Source organism: Schistocerca americana, chromosome X (assembly GCF_021461395.2).
Source record: "Schistocerca americana isolate TAMUIC-IGC-003095 chromosome X, iqSchAmer2.1, whole genome shotgun sequence".
In the NCBI taxonomy this organism is placed as follows: domain Eukaryota; kingdom Metazoa; phylum Arthropoda; class Insecta; order Orthoptera; family Acrididae; genus Schistocerca; species Schistocerca americana.
The window spans coordinates 941,649,544-941,671,204 of NC_060130.1; the positions used below are offsets into that span (position 1 = coordinate 941,649,544).

The 21,661-nt window shown below is 39.3% G+C and overlaps 1 protein-coding gene across 2 annotated transcripts in view; it reads left to right on the forward strand.

Annotated features, from left to right (window-relative positions):
- LOC124556655 (carnosine N-methyltransferase) overlaps nt 1-21,661 on the forward strand; it is a 191,714-nt gene that overhangs the window by 145,758 nt on the left and 24,295 nt on the right. For both annotated transcript variants that reach the window (XM_047130624.1, XM_047130623.1), the window contains exon 8: nt 2,487-2,614. In XM_047130624.1, coding sequence (XP_046986580.1) covers nt 2,487-2,614 — 128 coding nt within the window. The remainder of the gene's footprint in view (nt 1-2,486; nt 2,615-21,661) is intronic.

Genomic DNA, 21,661 nt, shown 5'->3' on the forward strand with positions numbered 1-21,661 from the left:
ATCCTCCTCCACATATCCACCCATCAGTGTGACAGATTTTTCCCAAAGTTGGATATCTTAGTGGAGATTTCAGTTGTAGAAGTCTGCATTTTGGATGTTCGGGAAAGGTCTAACCTTGAAAGTCACCTCTGTGTCATTCTGGAAGTGCGTACCATGCAAAGATTTCTTTATATGAATAAAGAGGAAAATATCACTTGCTTCTTTGTCAGGAGAATATTGGGAAAGAGGGGGGGGGGGGGGGATTAGTAGTCATCTGGATTGGCCTGACACAGCTGCAACATTTCCACTGCTGCCTCAGTTTGGAAAGCTTTTTGAATGAGTGTGAGCAGTTGTGAAACCCATCAGGCAGTGACCATTGTCATGTACAAACCGTTGCACTAGAGCTTGAAAACTGATCCATGACTGATTTTCACTTATTTGCCTCACTAGAGATATGGTGGTCTTGAAGCACAAGGGCTTCCACTTCTCTTGTGATTCCCAGTTTTCACAGAGAGGTGATTTAACACTTCGTTCTTTGTCACTCAGACTTTTTTCAGCCCTTGAGGATATTTTTGTTCTGTCGTTGCAACTACAACATTTTTTTAGTTGTAACAACAGAACAAAAATACAATCAGGAATTATAAAGCAACTACAGACACTATGGCCACACAAATGAAGAATTTAATTGTTTGACCCCATTGGAAACATTTGCAGCACCATTTAATGACTGTGTCATATGATTATTGCATTTTTGCCATACACATCTACCAACCCAGCATATATTGTTGCATCATTGTTCTTTGTTAGATGCTGATAATGAATTGCTGCATAATATTGTACTTTACCAATGGGCAGCACCTCTTTGGATTTCAGTATGTGCGTTAACTACAGACATGTACCTGCAAACAAACAAAAAATTAATTTCATAACTTTTTTAATGTGACATTAAAAGCTTTGTGACTACCCCCTCATACATTCAGAAAGACATGGTGGATTTCCTTCCAAAACCATGTCAAAACTAAGGTCATTCTCTGCCAGTTATGCTGTCAGTATTGACAAAACTTTGCATTCTAACAACAAAAATTTTGTTATTCACAGTGCAGTATCATTTCAACTGCACAAGAAATAACTTCAAATTAGCATGAAAATCAATTGTAATTATTGTTAGGCTATGTCTATATTAACTATCCGAGCGGCTGTGCAGAAGTGTAGCTTTACCCAATGTTAGCAGTTCTTGGTGGTCTTAGACTTGAACTTCACTTGAAAGTTATTTTTTTTTTTTTTTAACTGCTGATGATTATATTGCACTACTCATGCCTAGTGGCAACTACTGCTGTATTTGCAACTTTATGCATAGTAAATTAACTCTTTCTGTGAATGGTGAATTGTTTTGTTAATGCTAGTATGTGTACTGCTGGTGCTTAAAATGTCATATTCAGCAATATTTGTTTGGTTTTTTGATGACCAGGCAAAGAAAAACTTCTTTCTGAATTAATTTCTTGTATTAATATGAAAAAGGGCAGTCAGAAAGTAATGTATCATTTTGCCGTATAAATACAAGAATTAGACAGTTGACATGATTGTCATTCAGTGTTGGTCACAGCCCTGTAACACAGTAGGTAAGGCAAATTCACAAGTGATTTCAGTTGTTGAAAACCTTTGTTGTTTAAATATTTTTCAATTATGGGTACCCAAACCTTTGAGCAAAAGAAAAAAAGCTGCTACAGGAGGGAGAGAAATTGTTATTGAAGATAGTGACAAATGGTATGATATGGAATTATTTCTTTGAACCTGAAATCAAGGCAGAATTTATGGTATGATGGTACTCGTTTCATCTAAAATGAAGAAATGTGTAAGCTGGTGGGAAAGCTCCAGGCTTCTCTCTCTTGAAATGCAGTGAGAGTGATCCTTGCAAATTTATAAGACCAGGATGCTGCAACTGGAATGTTTAGATCGTCAATAACAAGTTTATCAAACAAAATGAGTGACAGATATTCTTTGCTCACACACAAGTCACATCCTCACATTTATGTACCAGTACAAGCTAAATTTCAAAATCTCACTGGCAAGTTTTATCACACTCATTATACAGCCCAGAAATCACACACTAGACTTTCACCTTTTAGTTATCATGAATGAAAATCTTTAAACACACCACTTTCAGAATAATGTGAAATCAAAAGATACCATGCCATAGTGACTGAGGATTTGAGGATAATGCACAAGTGTGACTTGATTTCTTATAATGTGAAGGTAATGGCACAGTTCAATGTTGAGCTGTACTGCAGTATATGATAGCAAACTAATTCTATAGAAAACAATAGAGGTGACTTTTTAGCAAGTAATAATTTCAGCAAGAATTTTGTCACTGCGATTTTGTGTAAATTCAATGCAGATTTCTTCTGGAACAATGAACATGAACAATAGAAAGCATTACTTTCTGACTGTACCTAGAACTAAAATTTTGACATATGTTGTATGTTATAATGATTTATTTTGCAATGCAGGTGGCATATGGGTGAACTTGGGCCCATTATTGTATCACTATTCAGATGCAACTACAAAACAGCCCCTGGTGGAACCTCCATTTGATATAGTTCTGAGCATTATTAAGAAATTTGGATTCGATGTGCAGGTAACTATCCAAGAACATAGCCTAAATAACCTCTAGATGGGCAGTACATGCCAATAGAAGTAGTAATAATGTCACCAAAGTTATTCTCAAGCTTTTGAAAATGAAATTTCTCATTAACATATTGAGGACAGAATGAAATAATGATGGATACATGGGGGAGAGGAAAGCAAGAAATAGTGCCCACACACTTTGAAATTGAACTAGAGCCAAACATTGCATAAGAGTCTGGTGTAGATAAAAGTAATTTGTTCCAAATCCTCATCAAGATTATTTTAATTTCATTAAAGGCATGAAATGGTGGAAAGCACTGCCCATACTCATGGGGTGAAAACACATTTCAAGGTTTCCAGTGACTTTCTTAAAACTGATCGTCATCCTCCTGTTTGGTTCTGGTGGATGGATCAAATTAGCGGCTCAGACAGTTTTATTACTATTTTGGATTTGATCATCATCCTCTTGTTTGGACCTGGTGGATGGATCAGATTATCAATTCTGGCAATTGTATGAATGTCTTGGATGTGAATTTCTCAATGTACACTATTGACTGGAGACATTCAGAAGTCATCTAATCAAGTCAGAGGTGCACTACACAGGAAGTGGCTACTTGGGTGGTAGAGTGTGTGTGGTGTGTACATGAAGACTTTTTGAGCTAGAGAAGTACCTCCATAGACCAAATGACCTAGTACATGTATTCAGAGAGATGACTATATCACCCACATTAATTGCAGTGGAAAACGTTAGTCCTCACTGTTCAGAAAGAGAAAATGTTAATACAGTACTTCTTAAATGCACTATCTTTCAGGATCAATTCTGAGAATTTGTATTACTTATTAGAGGTGATAATGCCTGTGTGGTACTAGGAAGGAAAAACTGACTGAAACTACAAGTGAATAGCAGGCAGATCTAAATTCAGAATGTAACGTCTAAGTTATTTCCAAACCATAAAAAAAAACCTCCAAAAGTGATCGTCCCTTGTATGAAAATGAGAAAAAAATGTTGTTATAAACACAGAGTACACATTATAGCATTACGGTGTATCTCCACAACTGAAAATTCAATGGATTAATGTTCTGAGACTGAACAGATCTGGCATTCAACATTTAATTCACCATCTTGGAATCTGGTGTACATCAGAACTGAAATGTGATGAGACTCTGCAGAAATGTGACGTCACTCCTATACATCGTATGTACCATCTGTTTATTATCTGCACAAATACATTTATTTAATTGTGTGTATGAACAAATACAGACAAAAACTAATATATCACCGAGTATGTGATACCATATTTGTTTAAGAAATGTACCCTATTAGTAGTTCATCATAGAAGATACATGTGTAGGAATATTTTGTTTTGTTAAGATTCTCTGAACCCTCACCAAAGTATGTTACAAAAATTTAGAAACACCCAATATATCACTACAATAGCTGGGTCACCTATGGCGGTAGCATGTCAATTGCCATAAAGAACTCTGTCATATCTTCTTATGTTATTATGGATTCCAGATTTGAAAAAATAATGAACTCACCCAGATTGAGCTGGGCTGGGCACATAGCTTAGTGAAAGTGCCCCAAAAAGGTATTACAAGGAAAGACAAGATGATAGAGTGGCTGAGATCGACTGAGAATAAGATTGGAGAATGGAGTCACTGAGGATTTCCAGAAAATAAGTAATAGAAATTTGAGAATTCTAGCAATGGACTGAAATAAATGGCAGAAAATTGTTGAAAAGGCTGAGGCCCACAAGAAACTGTGGAACCACAAAAGAAGAAGAAGAAGTGAAATTGTTTGGGTGAAGATAATCGTTACATATGAATCAAACATTGTAACTGATTATTTTTACAAGCCACCTACTACCGGTAACTATGACAAACTGAGTAAATCAGTTGAATTTGTTATTGTGGTAGGGGGAACTTCCAACTTGGCAACTATAGAATGAGAGACTCACACTGTTGGAACCAGGGGTAAGGACACAGATTTGTGTTATTGTACAGTAATCTCTGCTCCAAAAATTAGTTTTTGCTGCACAGTTAAAAAACTGACTTGTGCAGATGACATTTTGATGTATATATATGGGAAGTGGTGACTATAATGCTATAAGGTGCCATTGATGATGAGGGTTCAAAGGGTTGTTAAGAAATGTAGAAAAATATTTCTGCTTAGTAAGTATGGTGAGAAACAGATTGCTGATTATCTGAGCAGCCAATATAAAATTGTCATCTCTGGAACTGAAAGCTTGGAAGAAGAGTAGGAAAAAATGAAACACAGTCAAAATGAGTGTAAAGAGTCCAACATTAGGAGCATTCCACAAATTTTAAGGTGCTGTCTTATCTAGATGTCTTTTATTACTTTCCAGTGTCACACTTTTTATAATTATGATCAGTTTTCTTCAATTAGAGAACATAGGATCATAGGTGTTGCAGAGCAGCTGTTCAGTTTCAAGTGCTGTGGATGTTGCCCATGAGTCATTACGACTTTAGTAGCGTGTACAACATTAATGAATTGCTAACCCTCGAGGTCTCGTGGTAGCGTTCTCGCTTCCCGAGCACGGGGTCTCGGGTTCGATTCCCGGCGGGGTCAGAGATTTTTCCTGCCTCGAGATGACTGGATGTTGTTGTGTCGTCTTCATCATCATCATTCATCCCCATTACGGTCGGAGGAAGGCAACGGCAAACCACCTCCATTAGGACCTTGCCTAGTAAGGTGGTGCGGGTCTCCCGCATCGTTCCCCTACGCTCTGTAAAGAAGCATGGGACTTCATTTCCATTTTTTTTTTCCAAGACCTTAGGGACTCATGGACACTTTACATGGGCATCTGAAACTGACTGTTTGCTCTATGGCTACTATTACCAAAGATGTTCTGTAATCGAAAGAAACTGGCTATCATTGTAAAAAACATGACATTAGATTGTAATAAAAGACATTTCAACAATTCATTTGTTGTAGATTTCTACACTTGACATATGACAAGCCTTCACATTAAAATCTTGTATGATAAGTGGTCAACCATATTTGACAAAGGGCCACAGCCATTTATGAAACTTCCTGGCAGATTAAAACTGTGTGCCCGACCGAGACTCGAACTCGGGACCTTTGCCTTTTGCGGGCAAGTGCTCTACCATCTGAGTCAGCTGAAACAAGGGCCACATGTCAGTTATCAAATGGATGTGCAACCCCCCCCCTCCCCCCTCCCTCCCTGCTCTACACACACACACACACACACACACACACACACACAGAGAGAGAGAGAGAGAGAGAGAGAGAGAGAGATTGTCAGATGGTTACACTTTTAAAGTAACTAAACAAGGAAACTGCTGCCAACATGAGTAACTTAGAAGTAGATACCTTCGGTGTAATGAAGCAACACAGATCAATGAATAAATGCATGTCTCCTGGTCCAGATTGTATACCAATTGGATTCCTTGCAGAGTATACTTAGCAATCACATGCAACCGCTCAGTCAATGAAAGATCCATATCTTTTTAGGAAAGTTGCAGAGGTTACACCAATACTCGAAAAAGGAAATAGGAGTGGTTCACTGCATTACAGACCTATATCACTGATAACTGATTTGCAGTAGGCTTCAGAACGTGTACTGTGTTCAAACATTATGACTTACCTTGAAGAATAGATCCACTGACACAGTAAGCATAGGTTCTGAAAATATCATTCTTGTGCAACACTACTAGCTCTTTATTCTCATGAAGTAATGAGTGCTATAGACAGGGAATTTCTAGATTTCCAGAAGGCTTTTGAAACTGTTCTTCACAAGCAGCTTCTAATCAGATTGTGTGCCTATGGAGTATTGTATCAGTTATGGGACTGGATTTGTAGTTTCCTGTCAGAAAGGTCGCACTTCTTAGTAACTGACAGAAAGTCATTGAGTAAAACAGAAGTGATATCTGGTGCTCCCCAAGGAAGTGTTATAGTCTCTCTGCTGTATCTGATCTACATAAACAATTTAGGAGGCAATATGAACAGCCCTCATACACTGTTTGCAGATGATGCTGTCATTTACCATCTAGTAAAGTCACCAGATGAACAAAAACAATTGAAAAATGGTGTATGGTGCAAAAAGTGGAAATTGATCCTAAATAATGAAAAGTGAGAGGTCATCCTCATGAGTACTGAAAAGAAAATGTTAGATTTTGGTTATGTGATAAAATGAACAAAGCAAAAGGCTACCATTTCAAGAAAATACTTAAGGATAACAATTATGAAACTTAAATTGGAACAGTCACATAGATAATGTTGTGGTTAATGTGAACCAAAGTCTGCGTTTTATTCACAGAATGCTTAGAAGATGCAACAAATCCATTGCAGAGACTGCCTACACTATGCTTGTTCATCCTCTGCTGCACTAATACCATGTCCAGCTAGGATTGACGGAGGACATTGAGAAAGTTCAGAGAAGGGCAGCTCATTTTGTGCTATTGCGAAATGGGTGGGAGTCATGAATATGATACATGAGTTAAGGTGGCAATAATTAAAACAAAGACATATTTCATTGCGGTGAGATCTTTTCATGTAAATTTGATCACTAACTGTCTCCTCTGAATGTGAAAATATTGTGTTGACGCCCACTTACATAGGGAGAAGAGATCATTGTAGTGAAATAACATAAATCAGAGTTCCCATGGAAAGATTTAAGTGTTCGTTTTTCCCATGGCACAGTAGAGAGGAACAGTAGAGAAATAGTGTGAAAGTGGTTCAATGAATCATCTGCTGGGCACTTAAGTGAAAATTGCAGAATAGTCACGTAGAGGTGTGGTAAAATGGTATTACCTGCATGAGACAGGATACAAATATCAGTTCATGCTCTGGGCAGAACAGAACAGATTGTAGTTAAATAGTTACGGATGAATCTAATTCAATATAAAAGTAAAGGGAAAAATATTTTTAATTAAATATTACCTGACAGTGACAGACCTGGCAATTTGTCTCTCGAACAAGGCTTCCTAAACTTGTTTTGATGCTTGTAGTAGCAGCTTGAAGTGAACTTGCCAGATAAATTTAAGTGATTTTAGGTCTTTTTATGCTTGCATATCTGTGCCACCAAAAATGATGTGACGTGAATACCGTGCCTATTAATGCATGGAAATTTTTCCCTGGAGACATATTTGCAACAAAATTCTAGTAGCGGTTTTTCAGGAGACACTGAAAATTTCCACATTCCATTTGTAAATCCTAAGATACTTCATCCATGGATAGAGAGGAGTGAGAGAGATTGAAGATTGCTTTATTGCTCTTGAACTCTTGAATATGTCTTTTAGGCCAAATATAGTAGGTAAATATTTAGAAGTTTGATGATGACTGGGTCTATAGTCTTCATGAAATTTTTAAATGAAATCATTCTTCTTTAGACTGTTAGAACATTATTCATTGGGGCTGCAGTTTCAACATGTGATCATTTTCAAGCATTGTGGGATGTTGTAATCCACTCAATAGTATAAAGCTGTGACATACTGTGTAAGAGCAGTTGCATGTGGTGATGTGAATTTATTTGCTGTTCTATCTACCATACATATAAGAAACCTGGTGAAATAATGATATAAACAATAATGTTTTAACAACCTAAAGTGGAATAGTTTCATTTTAAAAAAAGGTAAATATTTGTCACAATTTTTATTGTTACATTTCTGCAAGGAAGGAAAATGCAGAAAATTGCCATTTTTTTATTTGTGATTCCAAAATTTGCAATTTTGTTTTGAATACCTTCACATGCTCATACGTAAATCCCTCTCTCTCCATCTGAACAATCCTTGGAAGGCTCAGCTGTACCGACTGACCGCTGTGTCATCCTCAGCTGTTAGGCACCACTGGATGCAGATATTGAGGGGCATGTGGTCAGCACACCATTCTCTCAGCCATTCTCACTTTTTGCAACCAGAGCCACTACTTTTTGATAAGTATCTCCTCAATTGGTTGTGCAAGGGCTGAGTGCAACCTGCTTGCCAACAGCACTCGGCAGACTCAGACGATCACCAGTCCAAGTGCTAAGTCAAGCTCAACAGCACTCAACTTCAATGATCTGATGAGAGCTGGTGTTACAACTGTGGCAAGGCCATTGGACATGCTTTTATGTAGAACATTTTAATTCATCTTCCCCTTGTAATTGTTCATTTAGTTTGTTCAATTGAACTGTTACATCTACCAGTAAAGCAAAATCACACATCCATTTGGCATCTTTAAATTGAGCAACAGACTTTGTCTTTTCTGTCACAAATATTTATATTTCATCTTTGAGATTACTCACTCACTTCAACATTTTGCCATGGCTAAGTCATTTGACGTTGGTGTAATAAATAATATTTCCTCATTCTGAATTAACAGTCTGTGGAAAGTTAACAAATTCTCTGTGTAGCAAACCATCAGCCTTCTTTGGTGAAGCACAAGGATACTAACGAGTCACATGTTTAGTTTTGTGTTGTGTTTATAGTTTAACCTTAAATTCTTTGCATGATTTTTTGTGCTTGCAATGTTTAATTCATAAATTCAGTGCATATTTTTGTGTTTGAGAAGTATAGTATTGCATAATTACACATACCTTTGTGCAGTCTGTAGTGCAGTAGTCATTTGTTTGTTTACTTTGGATGGTCAGTAACCATTGATAAAAGCTCAATGAGCCATCAGCCTTCATTGATGAAGCACCATGAGACTAGCAAGTCACATTTTTTTAGCTTTTCTGTTTGTTTCAGTATTTAATTCCTAAGTTAGTAGGATGGACAGGATGTGTGTGTGCTGTGTGCATACACCGGAGCAGCTGGCCTCAGTTAGTGAGCAGCTGAAGACGCTACGGTCTTGGTAAGCAGTCTGTAGGGTGCTGCCTTGGGTATAGTGGTGGCGGAGCATGGGACACCTTAGGTGTCACTAGTTTTTCTCACGGGCTCCGCTGCCGAGGCACCGTGCAGCATACCCATCATGGGGGATCTGTTCTCATCACATATGAGTTGCAGGTTGTAATGCATCTGCATTGGTCGAGGCTGAAATTCAGTGTGGAAGCTAGCTATCTGGCCTTGCCCATTCATCCTATGAATGGATAGGTGGCCACTCCATCAGCAGGGGCCGAGCAGGCACATGATGAAGAGTTTACTAATTATCGGCAGTTTCAAGATTCGGAGTGTTACGGAGCCTCTTAGGGAAATAAAATGCAGGTCTGGAAGAAAGCCAATGTTCACTCGGTATGTCTGCAGGAACACCTCATCTGAGATGTGGAGAAGGCTGTGCATGCTGCTATCAAGCATGCAGGGTGCAGCTGTCTGAAAGTTGTGGCTGACATCGGCACTAGTGACATCAATCACTTGGGCTCTGAGGCCATCCTCAGTTTGTACGGGCAGTTGATGGAAGTAGTGAAGACAGCTAGCCTTATACTCGGGGCGTAAGCAGAGCTGACAATATGCAGCATCGTTCCCAGAATTGATCTGCGTCCTTTGCTTTGGAACCAAATGGGGGGCCTCAACCAAAGACTGTATCAATTGTGTAGTGGTCTTGGCTGCAGATTTCCAGCCCTGCATTATGGGGTGAAAAATTGTTGGACTCCCCTTGATAGGTCAGAGGGGCACTACACAAATGGAGCAGCTACTCTGATAGTAGAATACTTGTGACACGCATGTGAGGGTTTTAAGCTTAGGCGGTAGTTTGAGGGCTCCTGATGAACACTCACTGGTTGATACATGGAGAGTGAAATCAGATCACAGACAAAGTAGAGATACTTTGAGCACCAAACTTTTAACAGTAAATTGTCAAAGTATTCATAACAAAGTTCCTGAACTTACTGCCCTGCAGGAAAATTGTTGCACTCAAATTATTCTTGGAACCAAGAGCTGGATGAAACCTGAAGTAGAAAGCTCTGAAATGTTTAACGAGTCATGAAAAATATACAGATTAGATTAGATGTCATAGGTAAAGGAGGGTTCATTGCTTTTGACGAATATATTGTGTCTATCGAAGTTGAAATTGAGCCTGTATATGAAGTTATCTGAACATATATAGCAGATGTAGGTAAACTCAAGTTAACTATCGGGTGTTTTTACTGGCCACCTGATTCTATCATAACAGTTGTAGAATCATTCAAGGAAAGTTTGAACTCAGCAGTGTGGAAATACCCAGATCATGCAGTATTAGTCGGAGATGTCTTTAATCTGATGCATATAGACTGGACCATTTATGGATTCACTGCAGGTGGTATAGTCAGACAGTCTTGTGAAGTACTTTTGAACACATTTTCCGAAAACTGCTGTGAACAACTAGTTCGACAGCCCATGAGCAATGGAAATATTTTAGATCTCGTAGCTCCAAACAGGCCTGTCCTTATCAACAATGTCAGTATAGGGACGGGGATTAGGGATCATCACGTTGTTGTAATGACAATGGTTACTATAGTTACTACACTGAAGAGCCAAAGAAACTGGTATGGCTGCCTAATATCATGTAGGTCCCCTGTGAGCAGGCAGAAGTGCTGGAACATGACATGGAATAGACTCGACTAATGTCTGAAGTAGTGCTGGAGGGAAATGACACCATGAATCCTGCAGGGCTGTCCATAAGTCCGTAAGAGTACGAGGGGGTGGAGATCTCTTCTGAACAGCATGTTGCCAGGCATCCCAGATATGCTCAATAATGTTCATGTCTGGGGAGTTTGGTGGCCAGTGGAAGTGTTTAAACTCAGAAGAGTGTTCCTAGAGACACTATGTAGCAATTCTGGATGTGTGGGGAGTTGTATTGTCCTGCTGGAATTGCCCAAGGCCATCAGAATGCGCAATGGGCATGAATGACAGGATGCTTATGTATGTGTCACTTGTCAGAGTCGTATCTAGACATAACAGGGGACACATATCACTCAAACTGCACGCCCTTCACACTATTACAGAGCCTCCACCAACTTGAACAGTCTCCTGCTGATGTGCAGGGTCTATGAATTCATGAGGTTGGCTCCATACCTGTACATGTCCATGTGCTCAATACAATGTGAAATGAGATTCGTCCGACCAGGCATGTTTCCAGTCATCAACAGTCCAATGTTGGTGATGATGGGCCCAGGCAAGGCATAAATCTTTGTGTCGTGTAATCATCAAGCCGATATCAATTATTCCAGAATGAGATTTTCACTCTGCAGTGGAGTGTGCGCTGATATGAAACTTCCTGGCAGATTAAAACTGTGTGCCTGACCGAGACTCAAACTCGGGACCTTTGCCTTTCGCTGGCAAGTGCTCTACCATCTGAGCTACCGAAGCACGACTCACGCCCGGTACTCACAGCTTTACTTCTGCCAGTATCTCGTCTCCTACCTTCCAAACTTTACAGAAGCTCGCAGGAGAGCTTCTGTAAAGTTTGGAAGGTAGGAGACGAGATACTGGCAGAAGCTCGCAGGAGAGCTTCTGTAAAGTTTGGAAGGTAGGAGACGAGATACTGGCAGAAGTAAAGCTCGCAGGAGAGCTTCTGTAAAGTTTGGAAGGTAGGAGACGAGATACTGGCAGAAGTAAAGCTGTGAGTACCGGGCGTGAGTCATTCTTCGGTAGCTCAGATGGTAGAGCACTTCCCCGCGAAAGGCAAAGGTCCCGAGTTTGAGTCTCGGTCGGGCACACAGTTTTAATCTGCCAGGAAGTCCCATATCAATGACGTTTCATTGAATGTTTCGCACCCTGACACTTGTTGATGGCACAGCATTGAAATCTGCAGCAGTTTGTGGAAGGGCTGCACTTCTGTCACGTTGAATGATTCTATTCAGTTGCTGTCAGCCTCATTCTTGCAGGGTATTTCCAGCCACAGCGATGTCAGCGATTTGATGTTTTAATGGATTCCTGATATTCATGATGCACTCGTGAAATGGTCGTTCGGGAAAATTCCCACTTCATCACTATCTCAGAGATGCTGTGTCCCATTGCTCGTGCACCTACTGTAACACCATGTTCAAACTCACATAAGTCTGCCTGTTTATGCATCTCTGTATTTTAATACGTATCCCTATACCAGTTTCTTTGGCACTTCAGTGTAAATCCATCAAGAAGGCTATGAGAGTATTATGGTAGAAAAAGCAGATAAGCAGCCATTGGCACCCCTCTTAGACAATGAATGGACATCATTTATTTCCAATAAAATGGATGTAGAGGAAATACAGGTGAAGTTTAAACTGATTGTTAATCACACTCTGGAGATGTATATGACAAGTAAGTGGATTAAAGATGGAAAAGATCCTCTGTGGTGTGATAATCAAATTTGGAAAATGCTGAGGAAACAAAGATTGTGCACTCTCAGTTAAAAACAGAATGCACTACTATTGACTGGCAAAAGTAAGTAGAAATTTGTGCTTCTGTTAGCACCATCATACCTTAGTGAAAGATTATGCTGAGAACCCGAGAAAATTCGAGACATCCATAAATCACCCAGCAGATCAAAGGCTTCTATCTAGTCTCTGGTCGACCAATCTAGTTTAGCAATAGGAGACAACAAAAGGAAAACTGAAGTTTTAAATTTCATATATAAGAAATCATTCACGCTTTAGGATCATACAAACATAGCATAATTTTATAGTCGCACAGATTTCCACATGGAAGACATAGAAATTTGCATCCCTGTCTTGGAGAAGCAACTGAAAAATTTGAAAACAAGTAAGTCACCATGTCCAGATGGAATACAAATTCCATTACACTGACTGGTTGCTGCTTATTTGGTAATTTTATTACACTGAGTGTTCTCTGCTACATTGGTCCTTTACTTAGCTTGCATTTATCGCAAATCTATCTCCCAGGGCAAAGTCCCAAGCAACTGGAAAAAGTGCTGGTGACTCCTGTATGTAAGAAAGGTCAAAGAATGTACCCACATAATTACACCAATATACTTAACATTGTTATGCTGCAGAATCTTGAACATATTCTCAGTCCAAATATAATAAATTTCCTTGAGGCAGAAAAGCTTATGTCCACAAATGAATAGAGGTTTAGAACACATCGCTCATGCAAATCTCAGCTTGCCCTTTTCTCAAATGATATCCTACAAACCATGAATGTAGGGCAGCAAGCAGATTCCATATTCCTAGGTTTTTGGAAAGCATTTGACACGGTACCATTGGCGGACTGCTGATGAAGGTCCGAGCATCCTAATTGGATTCGCAGATATGTGAATTGTATGAAGACTTTAAGGTAATAGAACCCAGTAAGTTGCCCTTCAGGGCGAGTGTTCATCATGGACAAGGTTGATAGGGCCACTCTTATTCTCTATGTATGTAAAGGATCTGGTGGACAGGGTGAACAGTGATTTATTGCTGTTTGCTGATGACACTGTGATGTACTGGAAGGTTTCTTCCTTGAGTGACTGCAAAGGGATACAAGATCACAATTTGTAGTTGGTGTGATGAATGGTAGCTTGCTCTAAATGTAGGAAAACACAAATTAATGCAGATCAGTAGGAAAAACATTCCTGTAACATTCGAATACAGTATTAGTAATGTGCTGCTTGACACAATTACATTGATTATATATCTAGGCATCACATTGAAAAGTGATATGAAATAGAATGAACATGTCTGGTAGGTAATTGGGAAGATTAATGCTTGACTTCATTTTAGTGGGAGAAATTTGTAAAAGTGTAGCTCATCGATAAATGAGGTGGCATGTAGAATATAAGTGTAATCCATTTTTGAGTACTGCTCAAGTGTTTGGGATCCCCAATAGTTCAGATTAAAGGAAGCATTTCAGAGATATTCTGCTAGGTTTGTTACTGGTTGTTACTTGTAGGTTCGATCAGCATGTAAGTATTATGGAAATCCTTCATGAACTCAAATGGCTATCCTTGGAGGGAAGACAATACTCTTTTCACGAGGCACTATTATGGAAATATGGAGAACCGGCATTTGAGACCTATTGCAGATTTATTCTACTGCTGCCATCATACATTTACAGTAAGGAGCATGAAGATAAAATGAGAGAGATTAGGGCTCATACAGAGGCTTATAGACAGTCATTTTTCCTTCATTCTATTTGCAAGTGGTACAGGAAAGGAAATGGCAGATAGTGGTATGTGGTACCCTCTGCCATGCACTATACAGTGGCTTGTGGAGCATGTTTGTGGATGTACATATGAAATTCCCTACTCTAGTGACAACTTCTAATACACTCTCTAAGTTTAAAGATTTAGGACAAAAATTTTTTTGTGAATTATGCTATGACACTGAATTACAGAACTTTTGCCCATCTTAGCTTTTTGTGTATGGCATAATTTTTGCTAATGCTTCTCACTTTCCTGCAACTGTAAGAACTCCATCAGTTGTTTCTGCTGACAGATTTGTAAGTTCCAAACAGCACCTGCTTATGGTCCCAATAACAGCCTCCGTTAAATCATTAGCTTTTGTGATGGCTTTGAGAGGTACTAGAGCACCCAATTCTTCCATAATATTCAAATTTTTATCAATTTCCTTCACAAAAATTGCTGACTGAGCAGTGTTGTGGACATCTTAGCTCTTGTTGAGTGCTATAGAATAAATTTCAAACTTTGTGGCTTGCTGTTTTAAAGTTTTCTCAACACTGTTGGCTAATTTGTCAATAAGATGAAATAGTCTGTCACAATAAGCTTCATTTAGTGAACTGCAGTTTGTTGTCAGTGTGTAAATAACAGCAATGTTTTAAAGGACGTCTTTGACATACTTGCCATCTGATAATTATTTTGATTTTGTTGCAATCATTTCCACTATGATGTAACTCATTTTGAAATGTAACAGCTGCCTGAAAAGTTAGTTCCAAGTTAGAACACTTCATCTTCATGAAACTGGCCCTCAAATGTATCATATGATGAAGCATGGTTCACATTGTAATGTTGCTTAATATTATATGAAACCATTTCATTACAAATTAAACACATTGCTTTCTTTGTTTACCTCAGTAAAGAAATGCTGATTTTTCCCTGTGACCTGAAATGGTCTGCCCTCCTCCACAATTTCTCTTTTCTTCTTGCTGCATTCAAAACCCATAATCATTTCACTTTCTAACTGACTTGAGTAGCACTGGAACACAATGCTATCCATAACATAACACAGTTAATACTACAGTACCAGACAACAATCGCAGACTGATAGCTGCTTTATTGTTGTATCCAAAGATTATACAGTTGTGTATAGAACTTAGAACAGAAGTAACTTTGCATGATGTGTCACTTCCAAGTAACATAGCTCACTAAAACTTGGCCCATACAAAGAGAGAACTGTTAAAGTGTAGTACAGAAGGTAAGTGAAAGAAATTCACAATGAGACGAATAGAAATGACACTTTTATTCAAATATAAAAATATAATAATTACACTGGAGTCACTATGATTCATGATGGTCCCCTGAACATTATATTAGGTGGGACATGGTTCTTAATAGTGTGTGTGCTCACCATGGACAGCAATTCATGCTCTGCACCATGCTCCTAAGCTGGCCACAAGTTCGGTGAGGAGTTCTTCTGGTAGGGCATTCCATTCATTCTCCACCATGGTTGGCAGTTGCTGGATGGTCATTCATGCATGTGGGCGTTCTGCAATACGTCTTACCAATGCATCCCACAGGTGCTCAATGGGATTCAAGTCAGGGAAACAGGCAGACCAGTCCATCGCCAAATATGTCCTCTTGTTCAACATTGTTCCTGGGTGCATTACATGTTCCCACCAGTTATTATATGAGGGTATGTCCAGCATTGTTGAACAGTATTCCTGGCTGCATTACATCTCTCGCCATATGAGTGTACATCCAGCATAGTTGAACAAGATTGTTTTGGATCTCCAGTTATGGTGTGGGAAGGCATAATGTTGTATGGGCACTCTGATCTCCAAATCTTTGAACATGGCACACTCACTGCTCAATGTTATTCTGACACTGTACTCCTTCACACCTGCATCTTTTGAGGGATGCAATAGGCCCTAACTTCATTTCTAGGGATGAAAGTGTGTGACTGCATCAAACAGCCTAGGTCAAACAGCTCTTGAAATGAGAGGATATTGGGCAAATGCACTGGCCTGCGTATTACCCCTATTTAATCCCATTGAGCAGATGTGGAATGCATTGGGGAGACATGTTGCATCACTTCCACATGCACCAATGACTATCCAGCAGTTGTCAACCACACTGGTGGAAGAAAGGAACACCCTACCACAAAAACTCTTCAAAAACCTTGTGGGCAGCATGCTGCAGGGCATGCAGTGCCATCCATTGTGATCACAAGCCCTAAAAGAGTCATGTCCCACCTTTTATAATATCCATGGGACCATCGTGTATTGTGATGACTTCAAAGTAATTATTGTCTGTGAATAAAAGTGTAATTTCTATTTGTCTGATTATGTATTTCTTTCCATTGCCTTCTGCAGTATACTGTAGAAGTTATTTCTGTGTATGGTCTTAAGTTTCATTGAGCTGTGTTCCTGGGTAGTGACACATCGTACAAAAGTTACTTCTGTCCTTAAGGTTTGCACATAAGTGTATTTAATCTTTGTAGGCCATGAAACATGGATAAAAATATCAATGAACTAGCGACTGTTCTTGTACAAGTCGGTGCTTCATAAGCACGTAGTTTTTCTTTTTTCGTAATTTAAAGTTCCCAAGCACTTGAAGTAGATTAGATTTTACATTTCAGGAAAATTGCTCTGTGTTATATACACTGGAACTTCAATTTTACATTATCTGACATTTTTGTGATTCTACAGCATAAATTCGTGGCCCCTGTGAAAAACCCATAAGATCAATGCTAAAAATTTGTCAGTTTTACATTTCTTCCTAATAAGGCTTGCCTTGATTCTAAGTTCTTACTCGACATCTCACTAGAGTTGATCTAGTTTTCTTTCTGTTGATATTTGATGTGACTGAAGAAGTTATAAGTGGCACAAAACACAGATGGTTCGCACCACCGGTAGTGGCGGAGTTAGGGAATTTTTAGGCCGTTGGGGAGAGGGGAGATGTGAGAGAGGAAATGCTGATGTAATCGATGATCAGTGTTGCAACACAACTTTCAAGTTCTAGCTTCACCATGCAATTATGATGCAGCTAGTGCTAGGTTGCAGCGGTAATGGAATAACAAGACAGTCGATGCAAAGTGTTCCGGGCCAAGCCAATACATGATGTAGGGGCCCAGCCACCACCTTATCGTGTGGCACTTATAGCTCAGTCTCATCTTTTTGCATGTATTTTCAATGTACTGTATTCAGCAACAATATCAATCATCAATCTTTTAAATTAAAACACTGAGTCTCGGAGAATATGCTCAGTCATAATCAAAGAAACGTCACCTGTTTCCGGCTAGTGAACATATTGGTTGACAACTTGTTAAGTCACCCAATAGCCAGTGCAGCCACCACACCACACTGTTGTTGTTGTTGTGGTCTTCAGTCCTGAGACTGGTTTTATGCAGCTCTCCATACTACTCTATCCTGTGCAAGCTTCTTCATCTCCCAGTACCTACTGCAACCTACATCCTTCTGAATCTGCTTAGTGTATTGATGTCTTGGTCTCCCTCTACGATTTTTACCCTCCACGCTGCCCTCCAATGCTAAATTTGTGATCCCTTGATGCCTCAAAACATGTCCTACCAACCGATCCCTTCTTCTAGTCAAGTTGTGCCACAAACTTCTCTTCTCCCCAATCCTATTCAATACCTCCTCATTAGTTACGTGACCTACCCACCTTATCTTCAGCATTCTTCTGTAGCACCACATTTCGAAAGCTTCTATTCTCTTCTTGTCCAAACTGGTTATCGTCCATGTTTCACTTCCATACATGGCTACACTCCATACAAATACTTTCAGAAACGACTTCCTGACACTTAAATCTATACTCGATGTTAACAAATTTCTCTTCTTCAGAAACGATTTCCTTGCCATTGCCAGTCTACATTTTATATCCTCTCTACTTCGACCATCATCAGTTATTTTACTCCCTAAATAGCAAAACTCCTTTACTACTTTAAGTGTCTCATTTCCTAATCTAATCCCCTCAGCATCACCCGATTTAATTTGACTACATTCCATTATCCTCGTTTTGCTTTTGTTGATGTTCATCTTATATCCTCCTTTCAAGACACTGTCCATTCCGTTCAACTGCTCTTCCAAGTCCTTTGCTGTCTCTGACAGAATTACAATGTCATCGGCGAACCTCAAAGTTTTTATTTCTTCTCCATGGATTTTAATACCTACTCCGAATTTTTCTTTTGTTTCCTTTACTGCTTGCTCAATATACCGATTCAATAACATCGGGGAGAGGCTACAACCCTGTCTCACTCCTTTCCCAACCACTGCTTCTCTTTCATGCCCCTCGACTCTTATAACTGCCATCTGGTTTCTGTACAAATTGTAAATAGCCTTTTGCTCCCTGTATTTTACCCCTGCCACCTTCAGAATTTGAAAGAGAGTATTCCAGTTAACGTTGTCAAAAGCTTTCTCTAAGTCTACAAATGCTAGAAACGTAGGTTTGCCTTTTCTTAACCTTTCTTCTAAGATAAGTCGTAAGGTTAGTATTGCCTCACGTGTTCCAACATTGCTACGGAATCCAAACTGATCTTCCCCGAGGTCCGCTTCTACCAGTTTTTCCATTCGTCTGTAAATAATTCGCGTTAGTATTTTGCAGCTGTGACTTATTAAACTGATAGTTCGGTAATTTTCACATCTGTCAACACCTGCTTTCTTTGGGATACACCACACTAACACATGAAAAATGAGCTTGTCTACTTGATTGTTGGAGAGGAGGAGTGGCCCTTCACTGACCACTAGGTAGGGTTGAAAGCATTTTTTAGAGTGCTGAAAATATACTTTTCATGTTGATGCTGTGCTATGACAGAGATGTCATACAGAAAAAGAACAAGGGTTTTGTGATAGTACATTTTAAAGACTTCCATGTTCACACCTTACGTGATACAGTTTGCAACAACTACATACACTACTCGTGTATACACTTTGCAGCACACACACCGCACGCTGTAGATCATAAAGATTGACAGCAGTGAAAGAGGGCATGAAGTGAAACTGTAGCACCTGAGTTTCTTTCAAATTTATATTTTACATAGTGTATAGAAATTTACTCAGCCGGCTTCTAATAAGCTTGTAATGTCAATTGTGGAAGTAATTTCATTTTTTCATGTTTCTATTTCTCTCATCAGCCCTAAAATAACACTTTAATGGTGGTGAGCATATGATGTGTGGCTCGTAAGAAAAGCGTTAAACAATAACATCAGTGGTGACAAGGTATGTCGTTAAGCAGATGTCCCCATTTATACTTATGGTTTAACCACGTAGCTGCTGTGATGTTTTTGGTTTAATCCAACATGTTCATCAGTTTTTGCTTTTTCCTGGGCGGGCACAAAGGAAGATCTCTTAAAAACATGTGTTTTGAATGTATAATTTGTGGTTGTAGCATGTTGGAAAACAACTCTATTACCCTTTATCCAGATACTAACTTCAATTTCTTGGTGAGTTTTTACTTGCTGTTACACATCTGTAATTTTTAAAGAACTGATGAAATTCATTACTGCAAATTATTGTATAAACGTCGTGTTGTACACTGGTGTCCAAAATTAAAGCAACAAACTGCTATTTCCCCATCTTGTTTCTAATTGACGTTATAATCATACAAACTGTCAACAGATATCTGTATGATCGTGTTTTGCAAGGAAGATGGCATTCCAGTCACCACGCCAACAATGACATCAGGGCACCTATCAAAGGGGGTAATGTTTGCCGGGTAGTCCCAAATCCACAATTGCTGTGTACACAGTCAGAGACAGTGAAGTATGGCTCAAAGAAGATGCCTACCAGACTCCCTGTGGTGGAGGGCTATAGGAAAAATGGAAGTAGGAGAGTCGTAAACTGATGTGGCCTGACAGCTTAATGTGAATGGTTCTGTTGTTTGTCAGTTGTGGCGACAGTTTATAGAGACCGAAGCTGTATCCCAAAGACCACGGCAGGGCTGACCACGTATGATTTCAGAAACAGATGGACCTCGCAGCATCCACTGCACATGTTGTACAGAGGCAGATAGTATACAGACGGCTTCGGCAGAGTGGCCTTTATTGTTGGAGACCTGCCATGTGTGTATCTCTGACCTGTCTTCACAGAGGGGAACGTCTAGAGTGGAGTTGTCGACATTCCACCTGAATGATCAAACAGTGGACTAATGGATGGGTCTGGAGAGTGATTTTCGATCGGTTGACTTCGTATTGATGGGCGATAATGCTGGATCTCATAGAGCAAAATGGTTGATGTTTTCTTGGAAATGGAAGATATTGCATGCATGTTGTGGCCCGGTCACTCTCCCAATTTGAATCCCGTAGAACATGTCTGAGATGCATTAGATAGATTGGCTGCATTATGTCAGCATCCACCAACCACTCTCCAAGACTTGCGAGCAGCTCTGCAGGAAGAATGGGCATTTTTGCTTCAATATGAGACTGATGACTTCATTTGCAGCATGCCCCATAATTGTGAGCCCTGCATTGCTGCCATGTCTCTAATATGGTGACCAGTGCAAAAGAATGTCATGCATCTCCTCGGAAAAATGTAAATATTGCCAGTAAAAAGAAATCGTGTGCTAATTTTAAGGACGAAATATCAAAACTACACAAATGAGTATCCAGTCTACAGTTTATCATCAGTACACAAAAAATGGAAATTACTAAACTTCAAACACCAAGAAATGTGAACCACTGATAAAGAAAAGTGCACCAAAAATTCCGCCAGAAACAACGCCCTTTCTGACGAGTGGTCTCAAGTGATCAAGAACGAAGTTAAAAAAGTGTTGCAAGAAGAAAACAGTACTATGAAGATTAAAATCAAGTATTCAGAAGCACAAATACCTCATAATGAGCAGAATGCAGTGAAAAACCGTAATCATGATTCGTGTGAAAACTCATGATCTGTTAGGCCTCAAACAACTGCTGCAAAAGGAAATAAAGTTCTAGTTTTAAATGACAGTCATGGCAGAAATTGTGGGAGTATACTACAAGATGAATTTGGCAAAAAATTCAGTGTGCAAAGTATTATAAAACCTGGGGCACCAAATAAGAAAGTTGTGAAAAATGCAGACAAATTAACTGATAACTTC